The sequence below is a fragment of the Platichthys flesus genome, chromosome 19 (genome assembly GCF_949316205.1).
Source record: "Platichthys flesus chromosome 19, fPlaFle2.1, whole genome shotgun sequence".
Classification (NCBI taxonomy): Eukaryota; Metazoa; Chordata; class Actinopteri; order Pleuronectiformes; family Pleuronectidae; genus Platichthys; species Platichthys flesus.
Window position 1 is genome coordinate 17685581 of NC_084963.1, and position 22796 is coordinate 17708376.

Consider the following 22796-nt stretch of genomic DNA (forward strand, 5'->3'; position numbering starts at 1 on the left):
CGCTACCTCCTGAACCACAGTTCCAGTTTGTACAGAGAACCCAGATGTAGGGGAAACTCACAGACAAAGTTTGATCTGGCTTTTATCCTAATCCTCAGCAATATGGACGTATGTAGCTAATTTCATGAATATGCACCAAATACGTTCAGTATTTCAGAGGAGATACAGATATAAACCCCTACGTGGTGACACAAGCAGAAAAGTTAGAAGATCAGCAAAGTCCGTAGGATTCACAATCCATAGATGCATTTGAATAAATGTACACAATGATGCCCCTTCACTCTCACTTTAACGCATCACTGACCTCAACAAGCAGCTTTCATGGAGTTTTTCAAAGGATCCATGTCCACGGGGCAAAGACAACAATCCTGTCACTTGTCCTTGCGCCTTTTTTTTTTTTAAACTTAAAATAAGAGGTATTTTTGCAACCTCTTACTTTTAAGTAGAGGCTGATCCGGGCTGGATAAAGCATAGCTGAAACACAATAAATCACTCTGACACCTGTATTGAAAATACAATTTATTACACTGAGTAATAAATACATACAAAGGTGCAAGTAACAGCATTTTCCATTTTTTTAATACCAAAACCAACCTCAACACGAATGAACCAATGCATTTGGCACATTTCTGTCCCTCACTCACTCGGTCATGTGTGTTCTAGGGGTCTGAGAAACAGACCACACACTATCAAAAAGAAGACTCCATCTGCCCCTGTACAAGCCATGCATTGTCTACAAATTATCATGGGCCCTTTCGCATGCATTATTCTTTCAAATTCATTTCTTTAAAAATTGAATCAAAACTAAGATCCCAAAAATGGGGCATAAAAACACATGATATCCTCCATGATATTTGAATTCCAATAACCCACATGTAATTAAAATGATCCTCCACAACCCTCAGGAATCATACTGTTTTTTTTTTGTGTTTTTTTTTTTCCTTCTCTAGGAGCTTGCTTTTCCATCCTCTGTTCATTTACTTCGTCCTCTCAAAGGAAATGCCATGCAAGTTATTTATTGTTTTCATGAGACACCCAGAGTTGGTTCTTTTCGCGGGGACGGCTGTGTGTTCGTAGCTAGGACCTGGCGTTTCTCTCCGTCTCCGCCAAGCACTCACGCACCAGCCCTCTGGCATGGATTATTCCTACAGAGACAACGCAAAGACACATCAGGTTAACGAACTTTGAGTTACACACATCTGTACTATGTTTTACACGTGCAAATCCAGGTTTACACTGACCTCTTTTCAGTCTCTCCATTGCACTCTTACTTCCAGCATATGTGGGCCTGATCTCCTTCCCAAGCTCTTCGATGATGGCCAGCAGCTCTGCATATTTGTTCTGAGGCACTTGGCTGCCAGTGGAACCCTGAAGTTGGAGCAAACAGTGCAAGATGAGCAACGTTACACACATTTGAGGAGATTACAATAAGAAAAGAAGAAACGGCTTGAAATATGAGAAACATAGAACGGGATGCATAAAGTTTGCACTGTGCATATTAAATGTACCTGTGAGAATCCCAGAGATGGAGGTCCGTAGTCACTCAGGAGAGGCCTGTAAGACTGCAACGTGGCCAGGTTAGCTGCTGAGGGAGACTGGAGATTTCCAACTGTGGACAGATCAAAAATGTAAAGTTTAACAGTAAATCTTGATTACGTTTTGGATATAATTTAGACTTAAAAGATTAAAGAAAACTGGGAAGAAATAAAAATGACATGCAATCACAACCTCTCACATCTCAAAGCAACATCTTAAAAAAAAAATCTTGTTTCATAAATTGTCAGCTATTAGTCATTTAACGGTAGCATTACTGAATTGTGGATAAATAGATCGCTCACACTTTGCATCTTGACAGACTAAGTTCAATTATTGCCCCTCACTACAACAACCATGTTTGAACCATGTTATAAGAGTCAAAAACCATGCTGTATGACTGTGGAACCAAAATCTGCTTTTACTTTAAGGGCAAGTTCCCCTCCTTTGTAAGTCTGTAGTGTTGTTTGAAACAAAAGCCAGTTGTTCATTTGAACAGTGAAACACTATTCCTGGTTCCACTTTGCAGTCGTCACATAGAAGATGCCCACGTTGCAACATGTCTGACTCAGACAGCCCACGCGTTGTGTTGTCTTATGATGAATTTGGCAATTAACAATATTTTTGCACACAATGAGGGCTGTGGATTTTGTGCTCAGTCACAATGTTCAGTAGGAACATGAGGAACGATTACAGCAAATTCAAAGCCTGTTTCAATGATAAGATGGCCACTGACTATTGTTGAGGACAAAATGATCCCATCGAGCATTACTGGATCACTGAGCCGACCTGTCAGTCACAGGCCCACATACCGATAGGGCCAGAACAGAAGGGCCAAGGAGCCTCTTTTTGAAGTCAAACAACTCGGCTATAAAAAGACTCAAATCAACAACGACATTTTCACCAGAAGCACACAAAGAAACACAGAGGATAAACGAGACAAAACCATCAAAAAACATATAAAACTACATAAAGAAACAAAAACCTGACCTTAACTCAGAATATGACCTACATGAACACAAAGCTACCAAAACACACATGCAAAAAACACAAAGAGAGACACCAAATAACCTAAAAAGACATCAAACTGCCAAAATGACCAAATTATACACCAAACTACCAGAACACACCTAATGAGACACAAAACAATTTAAAAATCAGAAAATCACCAGGAAAAGAGAGAAAATCCCCAATTTACACACAATGACCCAAAAAAAGACCACAAAGAGATGCGTCCAAAAAAAGACAGCGAATGACTGAGAGGGACCAGAAATGGCCCGAAACAGTTAGGAGCAACCACACAGAGAAGATACAACTGCAAGGAAACACGAATCCATCACATAAAGACTGAAAAGACGGCTCTGTGGATGTCAGATCCTTCATGCTGGAGTACAGGGGCCGTTCACATGTCGGTGCCCTGTGGTCTGTTGTCTCATGATCCATCCGCAGCCTGGCGTAAAGACTAACGAGCAACTCAGTCGGTCTACACTTTTCCGACCCGAATCCTTCCTCGACTTCTGGTGACTGAAGTAAACTAGAGAAGAACGTGTTTTTCTTTCTTCCTGTAGGTTTTCTCCTCCATTACCGATGCTCCCCTGCTGCTTTGTTCCCCTGTAATACCCATCCTCCGCCGGCAGGTGTCCTCGAAGAGTCGGGAAAGGCTCAGAGGCAGATCGATCAGCAGCTCCGACCGAGGAGCATCATGGAGGAAGCGGAACGACGCCGCCTCGACAAGACACTACCGACACATTTCTGTCACCGCGGAACAACGGCGGCCACCCGGCAGGACCGCGACCCCGGACGACGGGGAAGATCGTTTTACGAACCGCCGTCTCCTCGCCTCGCACACCGGCAGCGTTTCTACGGCGGCCGATCCCGAGGATGGCGCTCTTTTACATTAGTAATAATGGCGGATATGAATTAGCCTAGCTCCCAGGATCTGACCCTACATATATAACTGGACAAAAACTACAGACACGGTCTTTCTCCAGGTATTCTCCGAGACCCCGAATTTAACACACGGTTTAACCGACGGATCCTCGGGTTTTCCGCCACGTTTTCTCCTTACCCTGGTTCCCAGAAGTTCCCGGAATGTGCTGATGGACGTTCGGTTTATAAGACATTCCCAGAGACATTGTAAATTAAAGAAATAAAAATGACCCGAAATTCAGTGAAGCGTCTGTCTCTCACTTTTTGTTTACAACAGCGGCACCGGCAAATATGGCCGTCACTTTATATTGACACCCACTGTGCTTTGTAACACTGCAACTGTACCGCTGCGGCTGATCCGAGAAAAGTGCTTTTAAAAGATCACATTTTACACAAAAAACGTAATTTTGCCCCGACGGAGCGGAGGATTCCACGCAGGTTTAACACGCGTTTAACGCGCAGCGGCGACCAGGAGGAGAACTTTAAACAGCACTTTGTAAACTCTTTTTTTTTTTAAATACTCTTTTTTTTTTTTTTTTTTTTTACGAACATTTGAAGAGTTTTCTCACACATTTTAAAGTATCACAAATCCACATTAAAAACACACCGAGACGAAGTTTAAAGAGTAAAATAACACATCCAGTGTGATATTATATATAAATATGATATAAGGGTGATATGTGATATATGTACGATGTGGGTTTTAGTAGGTGAAGTAAAACGCGTTTGTTTGTAGATACCTGTCTTTGTTTGTGGGGCCGCGTCCATTACTTCCTCTACATTAATAAAACAAAAATAAAAAAAAGGTTGCACGCTATTTAGTTGGAATGATCAGCTAAAAGCATGCACTCGCTTTATTTTGGAGGCATGTGGCCGTGGTTCCGCTGTCCTCGTCAAATAAGAGCCAAGAGAAGAAGCGCAGCTCTTTATACGTGTCCCCTCACATCAGACCCCCACTGCAGGGCCACATGGTCAGACGCACAAGAACAAGGTCTGGCACCCAGTCCTGGTCCGCCGGGGGTCATAACCCCGGGGTCCCTGATGTGCTTGTTGCGCTTACTCCAAGCACAACAATGAGGATTTCATTTTTGCTGTGCTCATGATTGTATGACCTGTCTCTTTTATTTTGAAAAGTGCTCTAATAATAAAGTTATTTCTCATTCCAAGTCACCACGATTCGTTGGCAAATATTGTACCATTTGTCTCATCTTTTTTAGTAGTAGTATACAATCATTCAAATTAGTGCCTCATTTAGCATTTAATATAACATATGATATAAAAGGCCATTCGGCATTACAATAACTTGTAACTTTCTTATACAGTTGAAGTAATCTAGATGAGCAAATTTACACCCTGCTACATTAATTTCAAGATCAAGCTTTTTTCCACCATCGACGAGGTAATAATCAAAAATGTATAGTCTGAATGGAAAATGGTGCCTGCCATTTCATTTTGGTTGACTATGATATTTCCAAATAAATGTCATGGATTGAAAATGCCCAATATGGGTATCTGAGAAAGAAGCATTGTAGAGTATACCAGAGTATTTCAACACTGTGGTAGAAATAAAGATCTGAGTATTCTTACATAACTGATGTTGTCAGACTAGATACATTTGTCGACTGATTTAATAAACTGAAGATACAATTTTATCAAATAATTATGCAGTGTTACGGATTAAACCTTCAGCTGTATTAAAGTAGATGAAATAAACTGCATCTCAACCACATACAAAAGTAAAATGACACTGACATTACTGCATCGGTAATCATAGTACCAATATTATTAATATCACATGAAAAAGACACAAGATTAAGATTAAAGTCTAAACCCTACATGAATATGAACATCATAAGACAGTACTATGAGGTAGAAGTATACAGAGCTTTATTGAGCATCACACTCATTCATGTACAGGTAATGTTGAATTTTTGTACAACTCTTGTCAGTAGTGCAACTCGTGCAAAGTTCAACAGAGGAAAAAAACAAAAAACTATTCAAGTGTTTCAACTTCAGAGGAACCAATGGGCCGTGACATTATTCAGCATCCAAAAAACATTATCACATCAGCAGCCCATGTACAGAACACCGAAAGACTAAATAAAAACATTAGTTGTTTGCTTGGATATATATTCATTTATAGGGTGGGCTCAAGGGAGCAGAGCTTATGTTTTCATTGAGGTCTCTGCCAATACTGTCCAACAGTTGAGATGTGCTGGATCAAGAATTTCAATTTGGATAACTTTTCAAATTTCCTACATTTTCCTTGGTTTTTCACTTGTCTTTTTAAATGCATCAGAGAAAATACACTTGATAAGCGTGGCTAACCCACTAGCGGAGGATGTGTTCGAGTTGCTGTGGTCCGAGCATTCTGTGACAGAATACATCTCTTAGGACAGATGTATCCAGACTTTGGTCTGTCCCTTCCAGTGCAGATTGAATAGAATGCCACATTGGAATGAGGAGGCAAAGATGTGCACTATTAAACAGAAGCAGTAATTGGTTTTAATTACAACTGGGTCCAAGAAAGCAGAGGTATAAGGGGTGTGTGTGTGTGTGTGGGGGGGGGGGTGGGGGTTAAGAAGTTGTAGTGCAAAGATAACGAGTTTTAAATCCAGCTGAAGACAGAGCCACACAGTTTCTTTACTGAGTTGAGGTGTAGAGGGATCCTTTGAGTTATAGTCATGCATTTCAGACAGAGTAAAACCTAAGATTTTCCTTTTTTTTCTTTTCTTTTTGAGGGTCTTTGTATGAGTTTAACACCTGAGCGGATTTCCATTAAAAATAATAAATAAAGTAAAGTTAGAAGAGGAAACACACCTCCGAACAGAGCAGTGGTCGCTCTGAAACCCGTTTGAGAATCAAAAAGTGGTGGGCCTTTGTCAAGGTATTTGCAGAATTTCTTGGCTGTTGCACAATATTTGTTTCTCATTGGAATTCGTGCTTGTCCAGCCACATAACACCAAGACCAGAACAGAAGCAAGTTGACTGAGGCAAAGTCAGGGGGAAGACCAAAGTTTTTCTTTTTAAAACAACCTGGAACATCAAATCAAGGAAAAATGTTTGATGGATTCAGTTAAGACAGCACAAATCTTTACTTCATTAAAAGCAAATAGGTCACGCTTAACAACTACAAGTAGTATCTAACCATTAAAAAAAATGACTGGGTAGATTTAAGTGTATAATTACGTTTTGTCAACACAACTCCTCCGATGGACACCCATGTGTGGTGGATACTTGTGTTAAACTAAATAAAAAGGACAGTTGTACTGATATAAATGGTGTCTTCATAGAAGGATTTTTAAGTTAAGTGTTTGACAGTGATGTTAATAAACATCCTTTATCTGCTTAAAACTACATTTTAGTGTGATTCCATTTTAATTTGTGTCTGCATTCGGGTTATAATGCTAAACGGGAGATTCATTCTGGACCTTTTCGTAGTAAAAATGAATGCAATATGCTGCTGTCTGATTCAACCCAACCCTTAGAGGTTTCAAAAACATTTATTTTGGGGAAATATTCTCATACGTTCCTGCACTATAAATAGAAATAAATGAACAGCTGACACTAAAACAAATCTTTCCATGCTAGTGCTTTGTAAAAGGTGCCTGACTGCCGCAGCCGTTTGTACTGACACTGCACATCTGACAAACTCCTGGTTGATAGAGACAAAGGGGAAACATGTTATGAAAATTCAAGAGAAGGAACTGAGGAACTTTTATCAGAAATCCAACAAAAATATATACAGCAAAACAAACTGGTTTTGGACATTTTGGTCTATCTCTTGAGCAAATAGAACAGCTACAGAGCATCAGAAAGATGGAACACATCAGAAAGATGGTCTAAACCACTTCTACTTCAAAAGAACCAAAACCTTACCTACTTTAGTGCTGAATAATGTCTGCAGAATGATGAACCCACAGTCCTCATCACACATTACTATAGCATAGTGGTTTAGCATTAAATGCCAGGTTTTCTGAAGACACAAAGTTGTCAGACATGATGGCCTTTGTCTTGTTCACCTCTGGTCTCGACCAAGAAAGAAATGTGTTGCTTCATACCAGGTAATCTGAACTAAACAGCTTAAAGCATGTGTTAGCAGTAAATAACAGCCACAGGCCAACATGCCCTCTAGGTTTAAACTCTGTCTGGATCAATATATCACATATCTTCTCACTCTGAATGTCAGAGGACAATAAATCACCTGTTAAATATCTGGGTGAAAAAAAGAGTCGAGATAAAAAAAAAAAAGAAACCAAAAAACCCTGAAATCTTTTTTCTGTACAACCCCTTCTTACATCTGAGCATCACCACGGCTCGGTGCGACACCTCTGACCCTCAGCCACAATGGGAACGTGAGGGAGGGGGTGTGAGGGTGCAGAACAAGGAACAGCGGTCCTGGAGCCTGCAGTGCAGAGCTAGACATTTACTGAGTCTGATCCCATCACAGTGGGATGTGGACTCGAGGGGTGGAGACATGATTGATTCCCATGAAGACGAGTGGTCCACCCCAAACTATGTGATGGTCGCGTGACTCAGACTTTGAGGATGGAGCTGCTGCCTCTTCTGCAGCTCCTGCACAGCGAGCTGCTGGCACTGGTCCGATGTCGACAGCTTGTTAATTAATGGAGACACACAGTTTGCTGGAATGATCAGTCCTGGAAATGAAACACAGGGTAGATAATTAACTATGAGCCTAAGTATAGCATGCAGCTAATATCAAAGGGACAGTTCAACATTTTGATTTATAGTCAGTTTCGTTTTCGGGCTGAGAGATTATCACAAGCCTCATGTGTGCAGCAAATATCAAGCTGGCAATCCCAAAGACTCCAAGGAGTCAGAGCCCAGGGCGAAGAAACACTCGGCCTCACGACACAACTCAAAACCAAAACCTGTCTTTTTCCCACAGAGGTAACACACAAGTATCAAACTAATTATGAGCTATACAAGGAGCTAGAGGTTCTTTACTTTTAGAAAGAGCCATAATAGCCATTCCCCCAGTCCAGCCATTATGCAGAGCTGAGCTAAGCTTATTCTTCTAACTTCTAAGATATGATCGTTGTATCGATCTTCAGTTGGAACAAATTGCCACTTTAGTTTGAGGAGAAATTCATTCATTCATGCGACCTTATTAGCAAAGACTGCAGGACACAAGCACTATAACTTAAATAACAAAAAGGTCAATCTATAGCATAGGACAGTGGAAGGGAAAAAAAAGTCTATGTGGCTTACTAAGGAAACTAACAAAAATAAAATCAGTCATCCCCTGCTGTAAACTACAGATACTTGTAATGTCATTAATTATGTTAAAGCCACCTGGGTTGTGAATGACCAATGAAAGATTATTCATCAAGTTTTTGTTAAAATGTATACCATTTAAGAGATTTTCAACTTTTTACGTTGAACTAGACACTCAACATAAAAAGCCTCCTGCAGCACAATCCACTGTTACAACGCTCACTCTATTTATAGTTTATAGGTGTAAATCATCTCCTGACAGCCTTCCAACAGATATTAAAATACTTCTCGCAATGACATTAAAAGTATTTTGAAGACCTTTTATTTATAAGACCTGCAGGTACCTGAACATATTTCCTAGAATAGTGATATATGGAGGGAACACATTGTGGCCTTATGTCTCACAGGAGACAAAGATCATTGGATAGTGATTGGAATTCTCAGTAAGAAAGCAAACTAGCACTTTTTTGTTTAAATACGAACCAGCTCCTGTAAAGCAGATGTCCTTCAACTTACCAACTATCCTCTGTCCATCTTCTGTTCTGAGGCGAACAATCTGCACTTTTACATTGGTTCCACTGACGGGGGTTAGTACTTCCTCCAGCTCGTTCCACACACTGAGCACAGAGCCGCACAGAACAAAGTACGTCCTACACCGAAGACCAACTTCACACTGTAGACCCACTGACGCTTTCTTACAGTTCCCCCGCCTGTGGATACAATAAAACACAGACAGATTTACAACCTTATACAGAGCTGGAGGCCAAACGTCTTTAAGTGAACAGATCAACAGAGAAGCTCAAAGTAATACATCATTATTGATCAATTGAGAATTTCAAGCTGAAGGAAGGTAAAGTATGTGGAAATTACAAGCTAGTGTTCTTTGTGATATAAGGAAACTGCCTAATATGGACCTCTAGGGTACAAATGTATATAATGATTTGGATCTACAGATATTCATTGTTGGTGTTGTTGTGAGATCTAATAATAATATAACCAGTATTATCCTTTCACATTAAATGCACATACCAATATGCATGAGAGCAGATTAGTGCTGACGACTTGTACTGGTCATCCCAGTGCTGCTTGGCATCGTCCGACAACACCTAACAGACAGAGAGAGAAAAAAAGAAGAAATTATTCATCATAAAAAGCATTAAGGGTTCCTGTCATAGAAGAAATTATAAAGAATGTTGTGTAACCTTTTTAAACTTCTTCTTGATGTCTGTGTACGTCTCCAGTTTGACTTGTCTTCCGGTGTTTGGCCTGTAAACCAGGAACAGCCTCTTCTTACTGTTCACCTCTTTAACCAGAATGGCAGTTTTCTTGTTGTTCCTCATCTGAAAGTGAAAGACAAGGTTTAAAAAAAAAAACAGTAAGATCCGTTCCATCATTAGAAACGTAACATCTTCGGGTACGGACTATTTTTCATAGCAGTAAAAACTTAGGGGTTGCAGAACATTTTAAAACCACTAAATCCAGTTTCACTGAGCACATTCCAGAGGTGTGGTATGATGCAAGCTCACTTATTTATTATGACTCACTTACTTTAATAGAACAAAGGCATCGTTGAACAGAATTACTTTTATCAATGCGTTTCAGGCTAATCCAAGTCAAAATGTCTGCCAATAAATGTGTTTGTTGGATGGTTAGTTTAACCGCAACAAAAGTATTCACCTGGTGCATCGTTAACCATATTCTTATATTTTATAGCCTAAATATGTAATGGATTACTTGTGAAAATATTGGTTGCCGTATTAGATACTATCAATAAGGTAGAGCTAAAATCTTTTCGCACAGAAAAGATCACATATCTTAAATCTATCTCAATTTACAATTTCCAAGCCAGATTGCAGAAAGAAAATGTAATTTTAGCCAATACAAAGCTTTAAATGAGAAAAACCTTCAGCTTTTTCATACCTGTACATAGAAACCATCATCTGGACCACTCTGATCTGCCCAGGCATGTGTGGCTTCTTCCCATGCCATTCCCCTCTCCACACTCACCTGTCAAAAGAGACACAGATATTAAGTCAGGCAAAGAGCATTACCTGTTACTCCACAGAAAATATAAATATGCATAAATGAACGTACTGTGAAGAGTTCCACATGTCCTGATGTGGTGTAGCCTGGTGTTAGGAATTTCCTGCAGTCAACCTTTTTCACCTTCTCATCACCAGAGCCCAGATCTAATACATGACAAGTGGAGGTTCAGGACATACTACCACTTCAATGATTTCAGAGAAGAAAACACTAAATAAATGTATTTGGCAAAATGTCTGCTGTCACAGTTTTACTTCAGTCTTTGTGAAAATAGTTATTTGAAGAAGTGGTTATAACTACAATATCTTACCAAGAATGCCCATGTCATATCTGCCGTTCTTCTTGGCTTCCTGAATGACTGCTGCAAGTGTGTCAGAAAAGTACTGGAACAAGGCGTTCTGCTGCTGGACTTCCATGCCCAAAATACGATTCAGGAACTTGCCGATGTTGTTGTAGTCTGTCAGTCACAGAGCATTTGCATTAGATTTTAGTTTTCCGAGTACAGCGCCTAAGTATATTTTTAACAAGAATAGCCGTAATGCTGTTCCTTTTTTGATAATTTAAAGAAAGAAAAAAATTGAAATTGAAAAAAACATATATATATATATATATATATATATTGATCACCTTTGTCAAGTGACAGTGTGCCAGATCTGTCCTCGATATTTATGAGTCCGACCCCTATTAGTCCGACTTGAATTTCTACAGGAGAAAAATACCCTCATTACCCTTCAGTCACAGAACAAAAAACATTACTTTTTGTTACTAAAAAGAAATTATACACAACAGAAAAATACAGCAAACAAATGAATGAACATATGTCAGAATGAAACTGATTCACTGCCTTGTTTGCAGCAGCATGAGTCATACCTTTGAAGAAATCCCCTTTAAAGTTAGAGGGTGGAGGCACTAATGGAGAATCCAGTTTCACAATTGACTTCATCACAATTTCCAGAGCACTTCTGCCATACTGTAGCAAAGATAAACATGAGTGAGCCACTGGAAAATTAAGACAACTAAAGGAACTTCCCTCGGACTAATTCTGGATGTACTTACTTTGTTGTCAAAATTGAACCTGCTGAGATCTCGGGTTTCTGTCGCTCTTCTGTCTCCATGAGTCAGAGCACCCTGTCAGAAAGGATCCCCACAAATGGAATAAGTGTTAAGAATAAATTATTATGTGAAATACATTTTCAGCACAAATCTCAATCAAAAATTCAGAGGGTCCTTACCAGGCTTTCAAGTCTTTTGGCAACAATGGATGCAAATCTCTGCTCCCCTGCAAGCTCCGATATGAGGAAGACATATTCTGGAGCTGTAACCTGGTTTGACCTGTGAGTTCTCCCTGTGTCCAAACAAATAAGGGGGAAAGAAGATTGGTACATTTTGAAATCATAAATCTATTACACAATAGAAGTCCCGAGGATCCCAGGGGTATCAACTGACCGAACTGCTGTATAGCTCTGTCTGCGCTCCATGGAAGCTCTAGTGTCATGTGGACTCTCCGCCGCTGGTTCTTCACTCGACGATCAGCCTGCAAGGAAATACCTGAGCTGGCAGCTTCTGAGATGATGGCTATGTTCTGGTTGAAAAGAAAGACAACTACAGTTACTTTTCACGTTAAAGTAGAATTAGCACACATTTTTGTTATATGCAAATATCTTTGTTAGTGCTGTAAAGTTTTAGATCTTTCAGTATAACAAGAAACTGGTACAGAGACGTAGCCTGGATGATGCTTCGTGATAAGTGAATCAAATTGCTGCTTTCACATCCATTTTTGTGCGGTGAAGTTCAATCCAGCTGCATTAGCCTGTTTATTGCATTTTTAAATGGTCAGGACCACACACTATATAATGATGAACGACGTGTATTAACTTCCTCCCACTATCCATAACAAGAAGCCAAAATATCTGGAATACGAACGCTGCCATCTTGCACATTTGGAGCCACTCTGTGCAGCAGTGATTGGTGAATGAAGCCGTGTTATTATGGTTCATTTGAACAATCATAGTTTTAACAGCATCAAATAACTAATTAAGACCAATCCTATCAGAAAAATTTACACTTTAGATGATATTTTCAGTGTGAAGATACCTTAAATGACAGAAACCATCTCTAAGAAAAATGTATTTGATGTATGATAATGAGGTTTGGTCCATGTCTCACCCAGAAGACAGCATGACAGGAGAGCTCCAGTCCAGTTCAAGATACACTTGTTTGTGAAAACAAACTAACCTTGTTTTTTTTGTGACTGTCGCTATGCAATTTCAGTGCTACTAACAAACGACTAATTACAAGCCATCTGTAGGTATTGTTATGAACCATGCGCCTGTCGCCATGCAAGGGTTTAGAGAGGGATTAGGCAATCATAGGTAACGCTTGTGTGCAATATACTTTGGCAGTTCTAAATTAAAAAGAAAATTATATGTAGTGACTATTGGCCTGGAACATAATACATGAGGCCTCTTTACCTTTGTAATTATTTATGAGATTAATCTGAAATCTTAAGCTATAATAATAATAATAATAATAATAATAATAATAATAACAATAACTTGTTTTCACTAGACAACAAAACACACAAAAAGTTCAGTTATATGCATAAAATGTCAGAATTTCCTTATAACTTAATATAACACTGGTGATGTATTGCGGAATTATGTCAAGGGTTTAGACCAAATTAACCCAACTGCGGGTGTGAAAGCAACCAAAGAGAGACAGTAACAGTAAATAAAGCGCAAAACCTCTGATGAATTATAAGTTACATATTAGCCCATTTCCGCATTGACAGTGCTTTTACCTTCTCTCCATCCATGAATCTCTGCTTCTCTGTGAGGTTGAGGATTTCAACTGGGACATCCAGCTCAGAGCGAGACTGGTAGCTGATGCTACCATCATCATTACTGACCACTCGACCTTTACGACCAGTCATCTGAAGCATGGTCGAAGGAACAGGTAAATTAGTTAAACCAAAGACTTAAATTTAAAAAAAATTGAAAACCTTAACCACATTGAGGTGTATATACCTCAGCAACATTTTCGGGTCCACCAAGTTCATCTATGAGCTCATCTAGAGTGTTGGGAGGTAGAAACTCTGCCAGCTCCTCAAGTTTTTCCAGCAGATCTTTCTTCATTTTCTGGGCATGTTCCACTGAGTCCTGACTTGTTAGGCAGGTATCCTGATGACTCTCTGCCTTGACTTAGGACCAAGCAAAACAAGGTATTCAGTAATTCTAACAAGACTCTAAAATAGTTATATTTCTACTTTGCTTTGTGAAGATGCGCTTACCTGTGGCAGGTGCTTTGGGGATGTTAACGGAGGCAGTGAAAGCAGGCCTGGTGGAGCCTAGCCCTGAGGCTAACAAGGCACTTTGAATAGAGTCTGGATCAATACTCTTCTTTCTCTTTTTCTTCTTCTTTTCTTTACCCTTCTTTGGTTCTTTTCTGATAAGCCATGGATCTACACAAATGAAGGCATAAACGTTTCCTATAACCGCCAAAAAAATATTTATTCGACATCCACTATCTGTATTTGTCTCACCGTCTTCATCATCATCATCAGACTCATCTCTGAATGGGTTGAAATCATCGTCTTCATCTGCTGAGCTGACAGATTTGAAGCTTTCATCACTGTCTTTACCAGACTCTCCGTCCGAATCCCCAGACTGGCTCTCCTCCGAACTCGTACCCGACAGTCCACCGTGGGTGCGATGCCTCTTCTTCTGCTGCTGCTTTTTTACCTCTGAACCTGGAGAGATGATCAGAGAATGAGTAAAAGTAAACTACAATATCAAGACAGGGCATTATTTACTTATTCGTTTTATGGAGTCTAATAGAACAAGACCACAGGTTCAGTTTGAATCAGCTATAGCTAGATGACATTAGCTTTATTGTTTATTACCTTTTCTTTTCTTGCCCTTCAGTTCAGGTTCTGCTACAGTGACAGAAGGAGTGGGGGCCTTCTTAGCTGGGAGGTCAATGCCTAGCAGACTGTAAAGCTTCTGTCTGTCTGGAGCTGGAAAGTGCTTCTCAATCAAGGACTGCAACACTCCTCTGCAACAAAATACATTACAGTTGATACTTTGTTTCTCCTGGTAAAACTGAGACAAATCAGTTGTGGTACATACTTTGCAGTCGACACAAAGTCATTGAGTTCTCCTCCTCCTTCCTCCAGGGCCTCCAGTGTTCTTGCTTCACCAGTGGACTGAAGACCAATCACCACACACTACAGAGGAAACAGCTGGTCAGTATTTGCATTCAATGTAGGTATCACAGACTATCACTAATCACCACCACTGTTACAATAAGAAATTGCTAATACATTTTTTTGGTAAACCAGGGGTTAGGGTTATTAACAAATATTTTTTAACAGCCAGAATTCTGATTGGAACAAAAAATATTCAAATTATCTTAGCTAATGAGCACATTATTCTTAACTATTATTTCTTACACAGTGAATGTTCATTAGCCCATATCAAAATGAACAGGCTCTTGGAAAGCAGGGGTTAATAGCTAGATCGAACATATCTTTATGTTAAACAGAAAATCAGAACAACAAGGGGAGAGTGTGACATTACTGTTGTACTGATGGAACTAGTGTTGTGGAATTAGGTGTTACTCTGAATTTGACATCTGTGCCAGTTATGTTTGGCAACAGGTTATTTCACTAACCCTAACCCATTTGCTAAATCAATACCTGTTGGTGGCTAGTTTAGTCGTCATTTACACTTATGAGAATTCATGGTATGTGTTTAGTATTAGAATCGGGAGCACCACACGAAGGACATGATGACCCACCACTTGTCATTTGTTGATACAACTTACAACAATCTTTCTAGTAATGCAAACATTACAAAATTACTGAAACAATAGTTGATTAAGTCTAGAATCAGAATATTTATAACAATAAGAATAATAATAATAATAATTGTGCAGGTCCAACTCCATTGGAGTTGCCCACCTGATGGTTAATGTCTCTTTACAATCTCTCCCATTCATTTTCTAGACTATCGCAGTCCGTTACTTCTCATAATAACCAAGAGTTCTCTAACTCGCAGTATGCAGCGCTATTTGCAACTGCATGCTTGCACTATGGTCCATGGCATTTTTACGTGTGCTTCTTGGTAAAACACAAGTGTCTGTAGCTTAAATTTTTCAAGTGTTGTCTAACCTTTCCATTTTGGACCTCCTCTCTAGCAAGCTGCACCACTCTGCGGACTTTGGATGCGATGCAGAGATACTTGAAAAATCGCTGGTGAGCAGACCAGAACTGGCCCCACATGGACTTCCTCATGCGTTGTTCTGCTTCCATCAGATTAGCAGCCTGTTGGAACTTCTCACGTGCACTCACCCACTAAGAGAAGCAGTGAAATATAAATTAAATAAGTTTTAATTAAATATTTGCGAAAACAATAATGAATGTATTGTGTCGAGACAATATTTCTATAAGCACATTTATATTTGCTTACCAGCCTCACAGATTTGTTGTACATGTTGATGTATTTCTGAGTCAAGGGCACTTCCTCAATCTTGAAAGTCACACCTGTAAAACTCAACTGCCTTGCAATGTACATCCCCCTCAGTTTCATGTCCATAGCTACTATCTCCATGGCACCAACACCTCTGAAATTGAGGAAAAATTACCAAAACCGTTCATGTTAGCCAGAGACCAATCAACTGTCGAGACTTTTTGCTGTCACACAGAAACTAACCTGCGCTCAACAGCTTGGATAAAGTTGCCAAATTCTCTGAAAGGCGTTTTGTGCCCCCAGATGCCCAGTCGGTTCATGTAGGCCATGTTCCGGGGTTCAGAGGCACCTGGTGAGAAAAAGGTACATTATTCTCCGATTGACCTTTTTTTAAAGTTTTAAGAAACAGATTTCAGTTCATTACATCTACTAACCTGTAGCACTTGCATACACAACCCGAGCCTTGGGGAGCTTGTTCTGCAGTTCCAACACTGCAAGCCCAGTTTTTGTAGGTTTGGACGATCCAATTGGACACACATTTTTGGCTTTGTGACACTCATCATAGACAATCTAGACATAAGTGGTTAAGAAAAAATGACTGCATTTCTGAAAAGATGTTAAAAAAAATGATCTAATGTAATTTGATTCACGTTTGCAAATATTAAAAAAATATAACTATGGAATCAAAACTTCAATGAAAAGATACAACTCCATCAAAGTCCTCCCCACACCAGTGGAGAAGCTGTTGAAATCTGGTCTTGTATTTGCCTCCTGATTGGCTCTCTCCTATCAAGGATGAGTAGGTGGCAAAGATCACACCTTTCCTGACACTCCCATTGTGTTTTGAGGAGATTTTGCCATATTTGAACTGTAAATATAGAAGTGCAATTGAGTCACACTTTGACATAAATTAGCAAGAAAACCCTTCTCACATGTTAAGTACAGCATCTTACCTTGTTCAGTGAATGAACCTGAATGTTTTTTGCTCCAATGTCCTTCAAGTCCCGCTCAGCGTCGTACTTCAGGTCATTTGAGACACTAAACCTGATAAAAAGAAGTGAATAAGTAACAAAGTATTGACGCAAGAAGTTGCCATTTATTTGTAAAGTAATAGTTTGTCAAATGTAATGCAAGACAATGACGGTATTTACCAAAGTGATCTTTTCCGGCCAAGAAGGTAATTCTCATAGATGATCCCTGCAATGGTGCGGCCTTTCCCAACACCAGCTCCATCACCAATCAGATAGGCAGCTCGGTCACCATTGGGAAGGAATGTCTCGTGTTGCTGTGTATAAGACACAAAAGAAATGCACAATTAAAACTGCTCCTTTCAAGCAAGTCACAAACGAAACCGTATTTAGTGTTAACTTGTAGTGCACCCGATTTAAAACTCAGTAGTTACAGATACTGATTACAGTGCATTTTACCAATCAGGGGCATGTGCATGGGGTAACTAAATACAACTTTGCATTAAAACAGAAATAACTTAATTTAGTGTGTGATTTACATAATAGTTAAGTATATGTCTGACAGAAACACATTTAGTCGCAATTAAAATGTTCAAAGGATACATTAAAATGTAGCTTTATTATGTTTAAGCATTTTTCATCATTGTTTTTGTTCACTAAAAATGACTGCTTACCTGAGCTGCATATGTGACGGCTTCAAGCTGCAGAGCAGACAGGCAGCCGCGATCAATGGTTTCTTCTGGGATTGACAGCCTGTACCACACCTCTGGGGGGCTGACACTCGACAAGGAACTGGTCTCCACCACAGGATCGGGATGCCGCAAGCCAATTCTTACTACATTGACAAACAGTGGATGAGACCATAATCAATGACAGGGATGCGTTTGGTTTGACTGAGCGTAATTAACCATGGGTGGGTGGTTGTAATTCGATCAAGTCTATTTTCCATCTGGACTGATCAAAGTGACTGCTTAAAAACTACAAATTAAGTTAGTATGACTACACTTCACCATTAAATATACTGTAACTAATGTTACCATTGCAACATGTTCTGCACCGCAACACTGTACTGTTGTTTAAAACCAAAAGATGTATGCTCCAATACCACAACAATTATACTTACGTTTCATTGGCATGTACTCTGCATATGTTTCTGCATGACCCAATTCATCTTCCTCTTCCTCCTCAGGCTCATCCTCTTCTCTCATCCCTGGAGGTTTCTGAACACATATTGACATAACGACAATAGTTTCTTACAATGTTCATCTGCTTTTAATAATTTCCTAAATGTAACCACAAACACTATGCCTTTAAAAAACAATGCAATTAGCGGTATTGGAATTCATGTTTCTAAAAGATTAAAGAAAAAACCTCACCTGAGAATGTGAAAAGTTGTGTACTTTAACGTCATCACTAATCCAGATCCTGGCAGCATCTCTACCCATGACTTCCTTTTTGATCCCATTGTTAATTTCGCCTTAAAACAGCAGAGACAAGGTACATTACAGATACAGCGAATGACACACAACTGCTGAATATTACGATTAAGAAGGACTTGGAAACCAAAGGTTGATAATTCCAGCATCTCATAATTGAGCTTTGTCATATTTATTCACAAAACTTTGCGCAGTTAATCAGATTTATAAAGGGTTTGAAATTCTATTGTTCAAATAAACAATGTCCAAATAAAATGTGGACAACAGCAGCAGCTGCAAGACAAAAGAAAAATAATTTGTATTCTCATTCAGCACATTCATTCGGAAGTGACCTGCCATGAACTTAGACTAACAATATCAATACCCTCTTAAGTTTCTTCAGAAAACACAATTTAATTCAAAAGATTTTTTAATCACATCTTTTTAATTGGCTCTCTTATCATAATTTTAACGTTTTCAAAATAGAGATTTCCTATGACTTCATTGGATAAAGTGTACGTGCAGGTTGATTAAAGGGCACTATTAGGTTTGTTTATTGCATTTTTGACTGTAATCTCTATATATAAGTTCTACATAGCAACTCTATTATAAATATTTGTAGTTTATTCATGCCGTTTTTCAGGAGTGAACAGGGACATCGTTTAGTTCTGGCTGAACACAAACAAATGTCATTTTATACGGCCTAAAGTCTGCATTAAAATATAATGGTGACATCAGTGACAACTCCAAGCTACTTATGCATTTAAATAATTTACCGGGACCGGTGGCTGATGCTACTGGTGGAGCAATGTTAGGTGGGGGCTTTAGTTTCATCAGCTCCATCAGACTGTTTCCCTTCAGGCCAGTGCTCTTCACATGACCAGTCCTAAGCAGGTCTTTCAACTGAATTTGCTGAGAAGATAAAAAAGATAACTTGATTAACAAGAGGCATGCTCTGCTGTGATATTCGGTTGTCTTCCATTTTTTAAAAAAAAACAATATTGAAACATGGTTCCGTAAACTTACCTGATCTCTGTTAGAAGGCACTACTCTGGACACTGAAGGATTAACAGTTGTGTGGGAAAGGGTGGATGAGCCTCGCAGGGCTGAATTAGCAACATGGACCACCTTGGTGACAGTTATTGTATGCTTGATTGGGTTTGAAACTGATTGCTTGGACACAGTCGATCCTAGCGATGGCAACTGATTCAGCTGATTTAAGACAAACGTGGTGGTTGATGGTTGAGGTTTGTGCTGTTGGAGATATTAGACAGAGGTAAGTTTCATTTTAATATACACTACAAAACAATATCAACATTATGTTTTAAATAATTAATAAAGTAAAGAGCATGTTCCGTAATCTCACTCTGATAGTAACTATAGGGACTGGAGCTTGAGGCTCTGCTCGAACAAATTCCACTGCCTCTGTCCCCACTCCAACATCCAGGGCACTGATGGAGATAGACTGAAAGGGAGAACCGGAAATTTCAACATTATGTTATAAAAGTGTAAGAAAATTGCCTCCATAAAACCTACAACAAAGAAAACCTTACTTGCTGGGTTGTAGAGGGCTGCGCAACATCCTGAGAATCAACATCGAATAGGCCAAAATCATTTGGACAAATGCCACTCTCACTTAGAGCGGCAAGAAGTAAATCCTGTCCAGGATCCATCTGCAAAACAAATGTTTATAACTTAAATTTTAAGTCTTTCATGTACCTTACTAACAATTTGCTCATGAATTGAAAAGAAATGTCATCCCATCCTATCTGTGATGATATTTAAAATTGTATGTTTCAATTTCAGTTTTGGTTGATCTTGAGAGAAAATGTAATCTTTCAAAACAAGCGCTTTAAAGATTGTAAACTGGTTGTTATCATTGCAACACAGAACAAAAGGACTGAAAAATATGAGAAGTTTTAATGAAAAAAATGGGACATTTGCAAAGGTCCTGTCAATTCATGAACTAAATAAGCTTATTATGACATAAACCACTGCTGACATGAGTTAAAAAAGCTCAGACATAATCTGTTCATTGTACATTTTGATTTACCCAGCAAAAGAGGTTTACAATCTCATGTCACTGGTATTTTCAAATCAGTCTTTGAGTTTAAGATCTTATTACACAGCACGTTTTTCTCCACATTAAGTAACTTTTTATAGGCACTTTTAAATATTGACAAAAAGACTAGTCTCTGCCTGAGCTACATGATGAACCAGACATGCCTTACAAAACACAGGCGTTGCTATTATAATTCATTCCAATAACCTAAATGGACTCCAACAAATAGTAAATAATCTGTTGTGTTGCTTGTTAACTAAACAGCCATATTAGTCACCTGAACGCAACAATTCTAAACAAATTTAGCAGAATATGACTTTGTAAATGTGAGTATTTGATGCTTTTCTTTAACATCACTGTAAACTATTTTTAAGCTGATGGTTTGACCTCAACTTGGACCGTGAAATTACAGCTGAACATTTGACCATTTAAGTGACAAATCGATAAATAACTGGTAAATCCACCAATGATGAAAATAATGTTATTTGCAGCCTAAGGCATGAGAAATATTAAGAGACCCACATGTAGCTCACACGTGTGGGGGTTGAACAGGCAATTAACTGTAAATGTAACAGCCACTTTCAAAAGATAAAGAGCCAGCGATACTTTTTTGACATAAATTATAAAACGACCAAGGTGTTTAGGTTATATCCAACACGTAAGTTAAGTCAATGTAATAGGGTATTAAGCATCTACTTTAAATGTTCACCAAACAGCGCTTGCAGCCAGCCAAAAGTAGTGAAAACGAAACTTAAAAGAAAAGTGAACACTGACCCGGGACACCTAACGTCACTCCGAGACTAACGATGGAAGAATGAGACGTATCCATGTATCATAGAGGGGTTTACACACCAGCTCTGCTCCGCGTCCCGATCCAAAGTGACACAAAACAAGACACGTGTTTGCAATGCCCTCGACTTCCTGATCCCTCTGACTCAACACAGCCCTCCTCCTCCCGGACTCTGCGTTAACTCAGCCGGTTAATAATTACAAACAAACAGGATATATCTATGCAGTGTCACCGTATCAAACATGTAACCCTCTGGTTACGACTCGGGTGCAGCAGCGAAATAAACGAGAGGCAACTGTGTCTCCGCAGCTTATAAGTGGCCTGGTTTAGCTCAGGGTGACACGGGTTAGCAGGGTTAGCAGCGCTGTACGCTAAAGGGCACTTTATTTACGGTGAGGAGACAGTGAAGTCAGACACGCACATGCTAACATGACGGCTCTTCATCTCGAGCATGGAGCAGCTAACTGTCTCCAGAGAGAATAAACAAGACGCTTTACATGTCACGGATGTCAGCAGCCCCCTGTAGCCGCTTTAGCCCGCTCACACACGGTGACATAACGCCTTCACTACCCGGTGTTTCCAACTTTCTCTGGGCGGTAGTATTTACGTTAACAGGTTAATCGCTACGTTTTGGTTAGCTAAGTCCACCCACTGCAGCCACCGCCTGAATCGGAATCCATGATACATGTTAGCGAGCAGCTGCAGCGCTCAGCTCCGGTTATAAAAGCACCACGGCGGCACTCACTGTGTCCTCCTCGGGTCCGTCTCACGGCAGCTGTCGGTCAGCTCACACGGTTGTTGTTGTTGTTGTTGTGGTTGCTGCTGCTCTCACGCAGTGTCATCGCAGTAGCTAGCCAACGTTAGCAACCAGGCGCGTTAGCACCGCTGCAGTTAGCGCCTCAAATCGAAAACAACCAGCGTGTAAATTGGCCCGCAGGTGTCACAACATGGCGGCGAGCTGTCGTGTTAAGCGACGGAAGTATCCACTTGGAGTTACACAGACTGTGTCCTGCCGCGAGGGTGAGGTTACCTGGCGGTCGGTTGGACAGTCTGTCGGTCGGTGGGTTGTTGTCCTCTCCGCTCCGCCGCGCTCACGCCATCTTTTTATCAAATGCTCGGCCGCATGCGGGTCACGTGACGCGCAGCTCCACAGCGGCCGTCTTCTCCCGCAGCCTCCGCTCCCGGCGTCGATGAGAACGGGCCCCGGAGCGGCCGCGGGGCGCCCCGCCACCACACCGGAGCGTCCGGAGCGAGAAATGTGTCATTTTAAAAAACGATAACGCAAACGACAAACATAGCAGAGTCACCGAGCTAACGCGACGTCACGTGACCATGACAGCTCTGCGTCGG

General features: G+C 40.0%; 2 protein-coding genes across 6 annotated transcripts; both read right to left on the reverse strand.

The window, feature by feature from the left end:
- Positions 1-506: 506 nt before the first annotated feature.
- LOC133975566 (cyclin-dependent kinase 2-associated protein 1) lies at positions 507-4340 on the reverse strand. Of its 3 annotated transcripts, none has more exons than XM_062413548.1 (4): positions 4203-4340; positions 1509-1609; positions 1242-1368; positions 507-1145 (listed from the first exon to the last, which is right to left on the reverse strand). In XM_062413548.1, exons 1-4 carry the CDS (start codon positions 4228-4230, stop codon positions 1078-1080), a joined length of 324 nt encoding a protein of 107 aa, XP_062269532.1. In that variant the 5' UTR covers positions 4231-4340; the 3' UTR covers positions 507-1077. The 3 variants fall into 3 exon arrangements, with proteins under 3 accessions (XP_062269532.1, XP_062269531.1, XP_062269530.1); XM_062413547.1 differs by lacking the exon at positions 4203-4340 and adding an exon at positions 3602-3760; XM_062413546.1 differs by lacking the exon at positions 4203-4340 and adding an exon at positions 2874-3112.
- A 992-nt stretch (positions 4341-5332) lies between these two features.
- On the reverse strand, positions 5333-22778 carry sbno1 (strawberry notch homolog 1 (Drosophila)). 3 transcript variants are annotated; one of them, XM_062412475.1, is made up of 33 exons: positions 22477-22778; positions 20148-20267; positions 19961-20059; positions 19621-19848; positions 19371-19506; positions 18556-18656; positions 18303-18399; positions 17854-18014; positions 17363-17496; positions 17165-17255; positions 16918-17079; positions 16646-16781; positions 16455-16560; positions 16212-16365; positions 15914-16096; positions 14871-14968; positions 14645-14796; positions 14285-14491; positions 14033-14203; positions 13770-13942; positions 13544-13675; positions 12190-12325; positions 11976-12088; positions 11800-11871; positions 11614-11713; positions 11371-11445; positions 11054-11200; positions 10795-10889; positions 10621-10707; positions 9903-10040; positions 9730-9806; positions 9217-9410; positions 5333-8120 (listed from the first exon to the last, which is right to left on the reverse strand). In XM_062412475.1, the coding sequence occupies exons 2-33, from the start codon at positions 20265-20267 to the stop codon at positions 7978-7980; spliced, it is 4218 nt and encodes a 1405-aa protein (XP_062268459.1). In that variant the 5' UTR covers positions 22477-22778; the 3' UTR covers positions 5333-7977. The 3 variants fall into 3 exon arrangements, with proteins under 3 accessions (XP_062268459.1, XP_062268458.1, XP_062268460.1); XM_062412474.1 differs by having other exon boundaries at positions 22192-22778; XM_062412476.1 differs by lacking the exon at positions 22477-22778 and adding an exon at positions 21431-21931.
- Between the last annotated feature and the right edge of the window lie 18 nt (positions 22779-22796).

What these genes read in the sequence shown, in the direction of transcription:
- LOC133975566 (XM_062413546.1), bottom strand. Translation starts at nt 2,976, where the DNA reads ATGGATCATGAGACAACAGACCACAGGGCACCGACATGTGAACGGCCC. An exon ending in CATCTCTGGGATTCTCACAG is followed by an intron (nt 1,369 to 1,508) that starts GTACATTTAATA and finishes CTCCAACTTCAG; the next exon opens with GGTTCCACTGGCAGCCAAGT. An exon ending in AATGGAGAGACTGAAAAGAG is followed by an intron (nt 1,146 to 1,241) that starts GTCAGTGTAAAC and finishes TTGTCTCTGTAG; the next exon opens with GAATAATCCATGCCAGAGGG.
- sbno1 (XM_062412475.1), bottom strand. Translation starts at nt 20,267, where the DNA reads ATGGATCCTGGACAGGATTTACTTCTTGCCGCTCTAAGTGAGAGTGGC. An exon ending in GATTCATGGATGGAGAGAAG is followed by an intron (nt 12,326 to 13,543) that starts GTAAAAGCACTG and finishes CTTTTCAACCAG; the next exon opens with AACATAGCCATCATCTCAGA. An exon ending in TAAAGGGGATTTCTTCAAAG is followed by an intron (nt 11,446 to 11,613) that starts GTATGACTCATG and finishes TTTCTCCTGTAG; the next exon opens with AAATTCAAGTCGGACTAATA.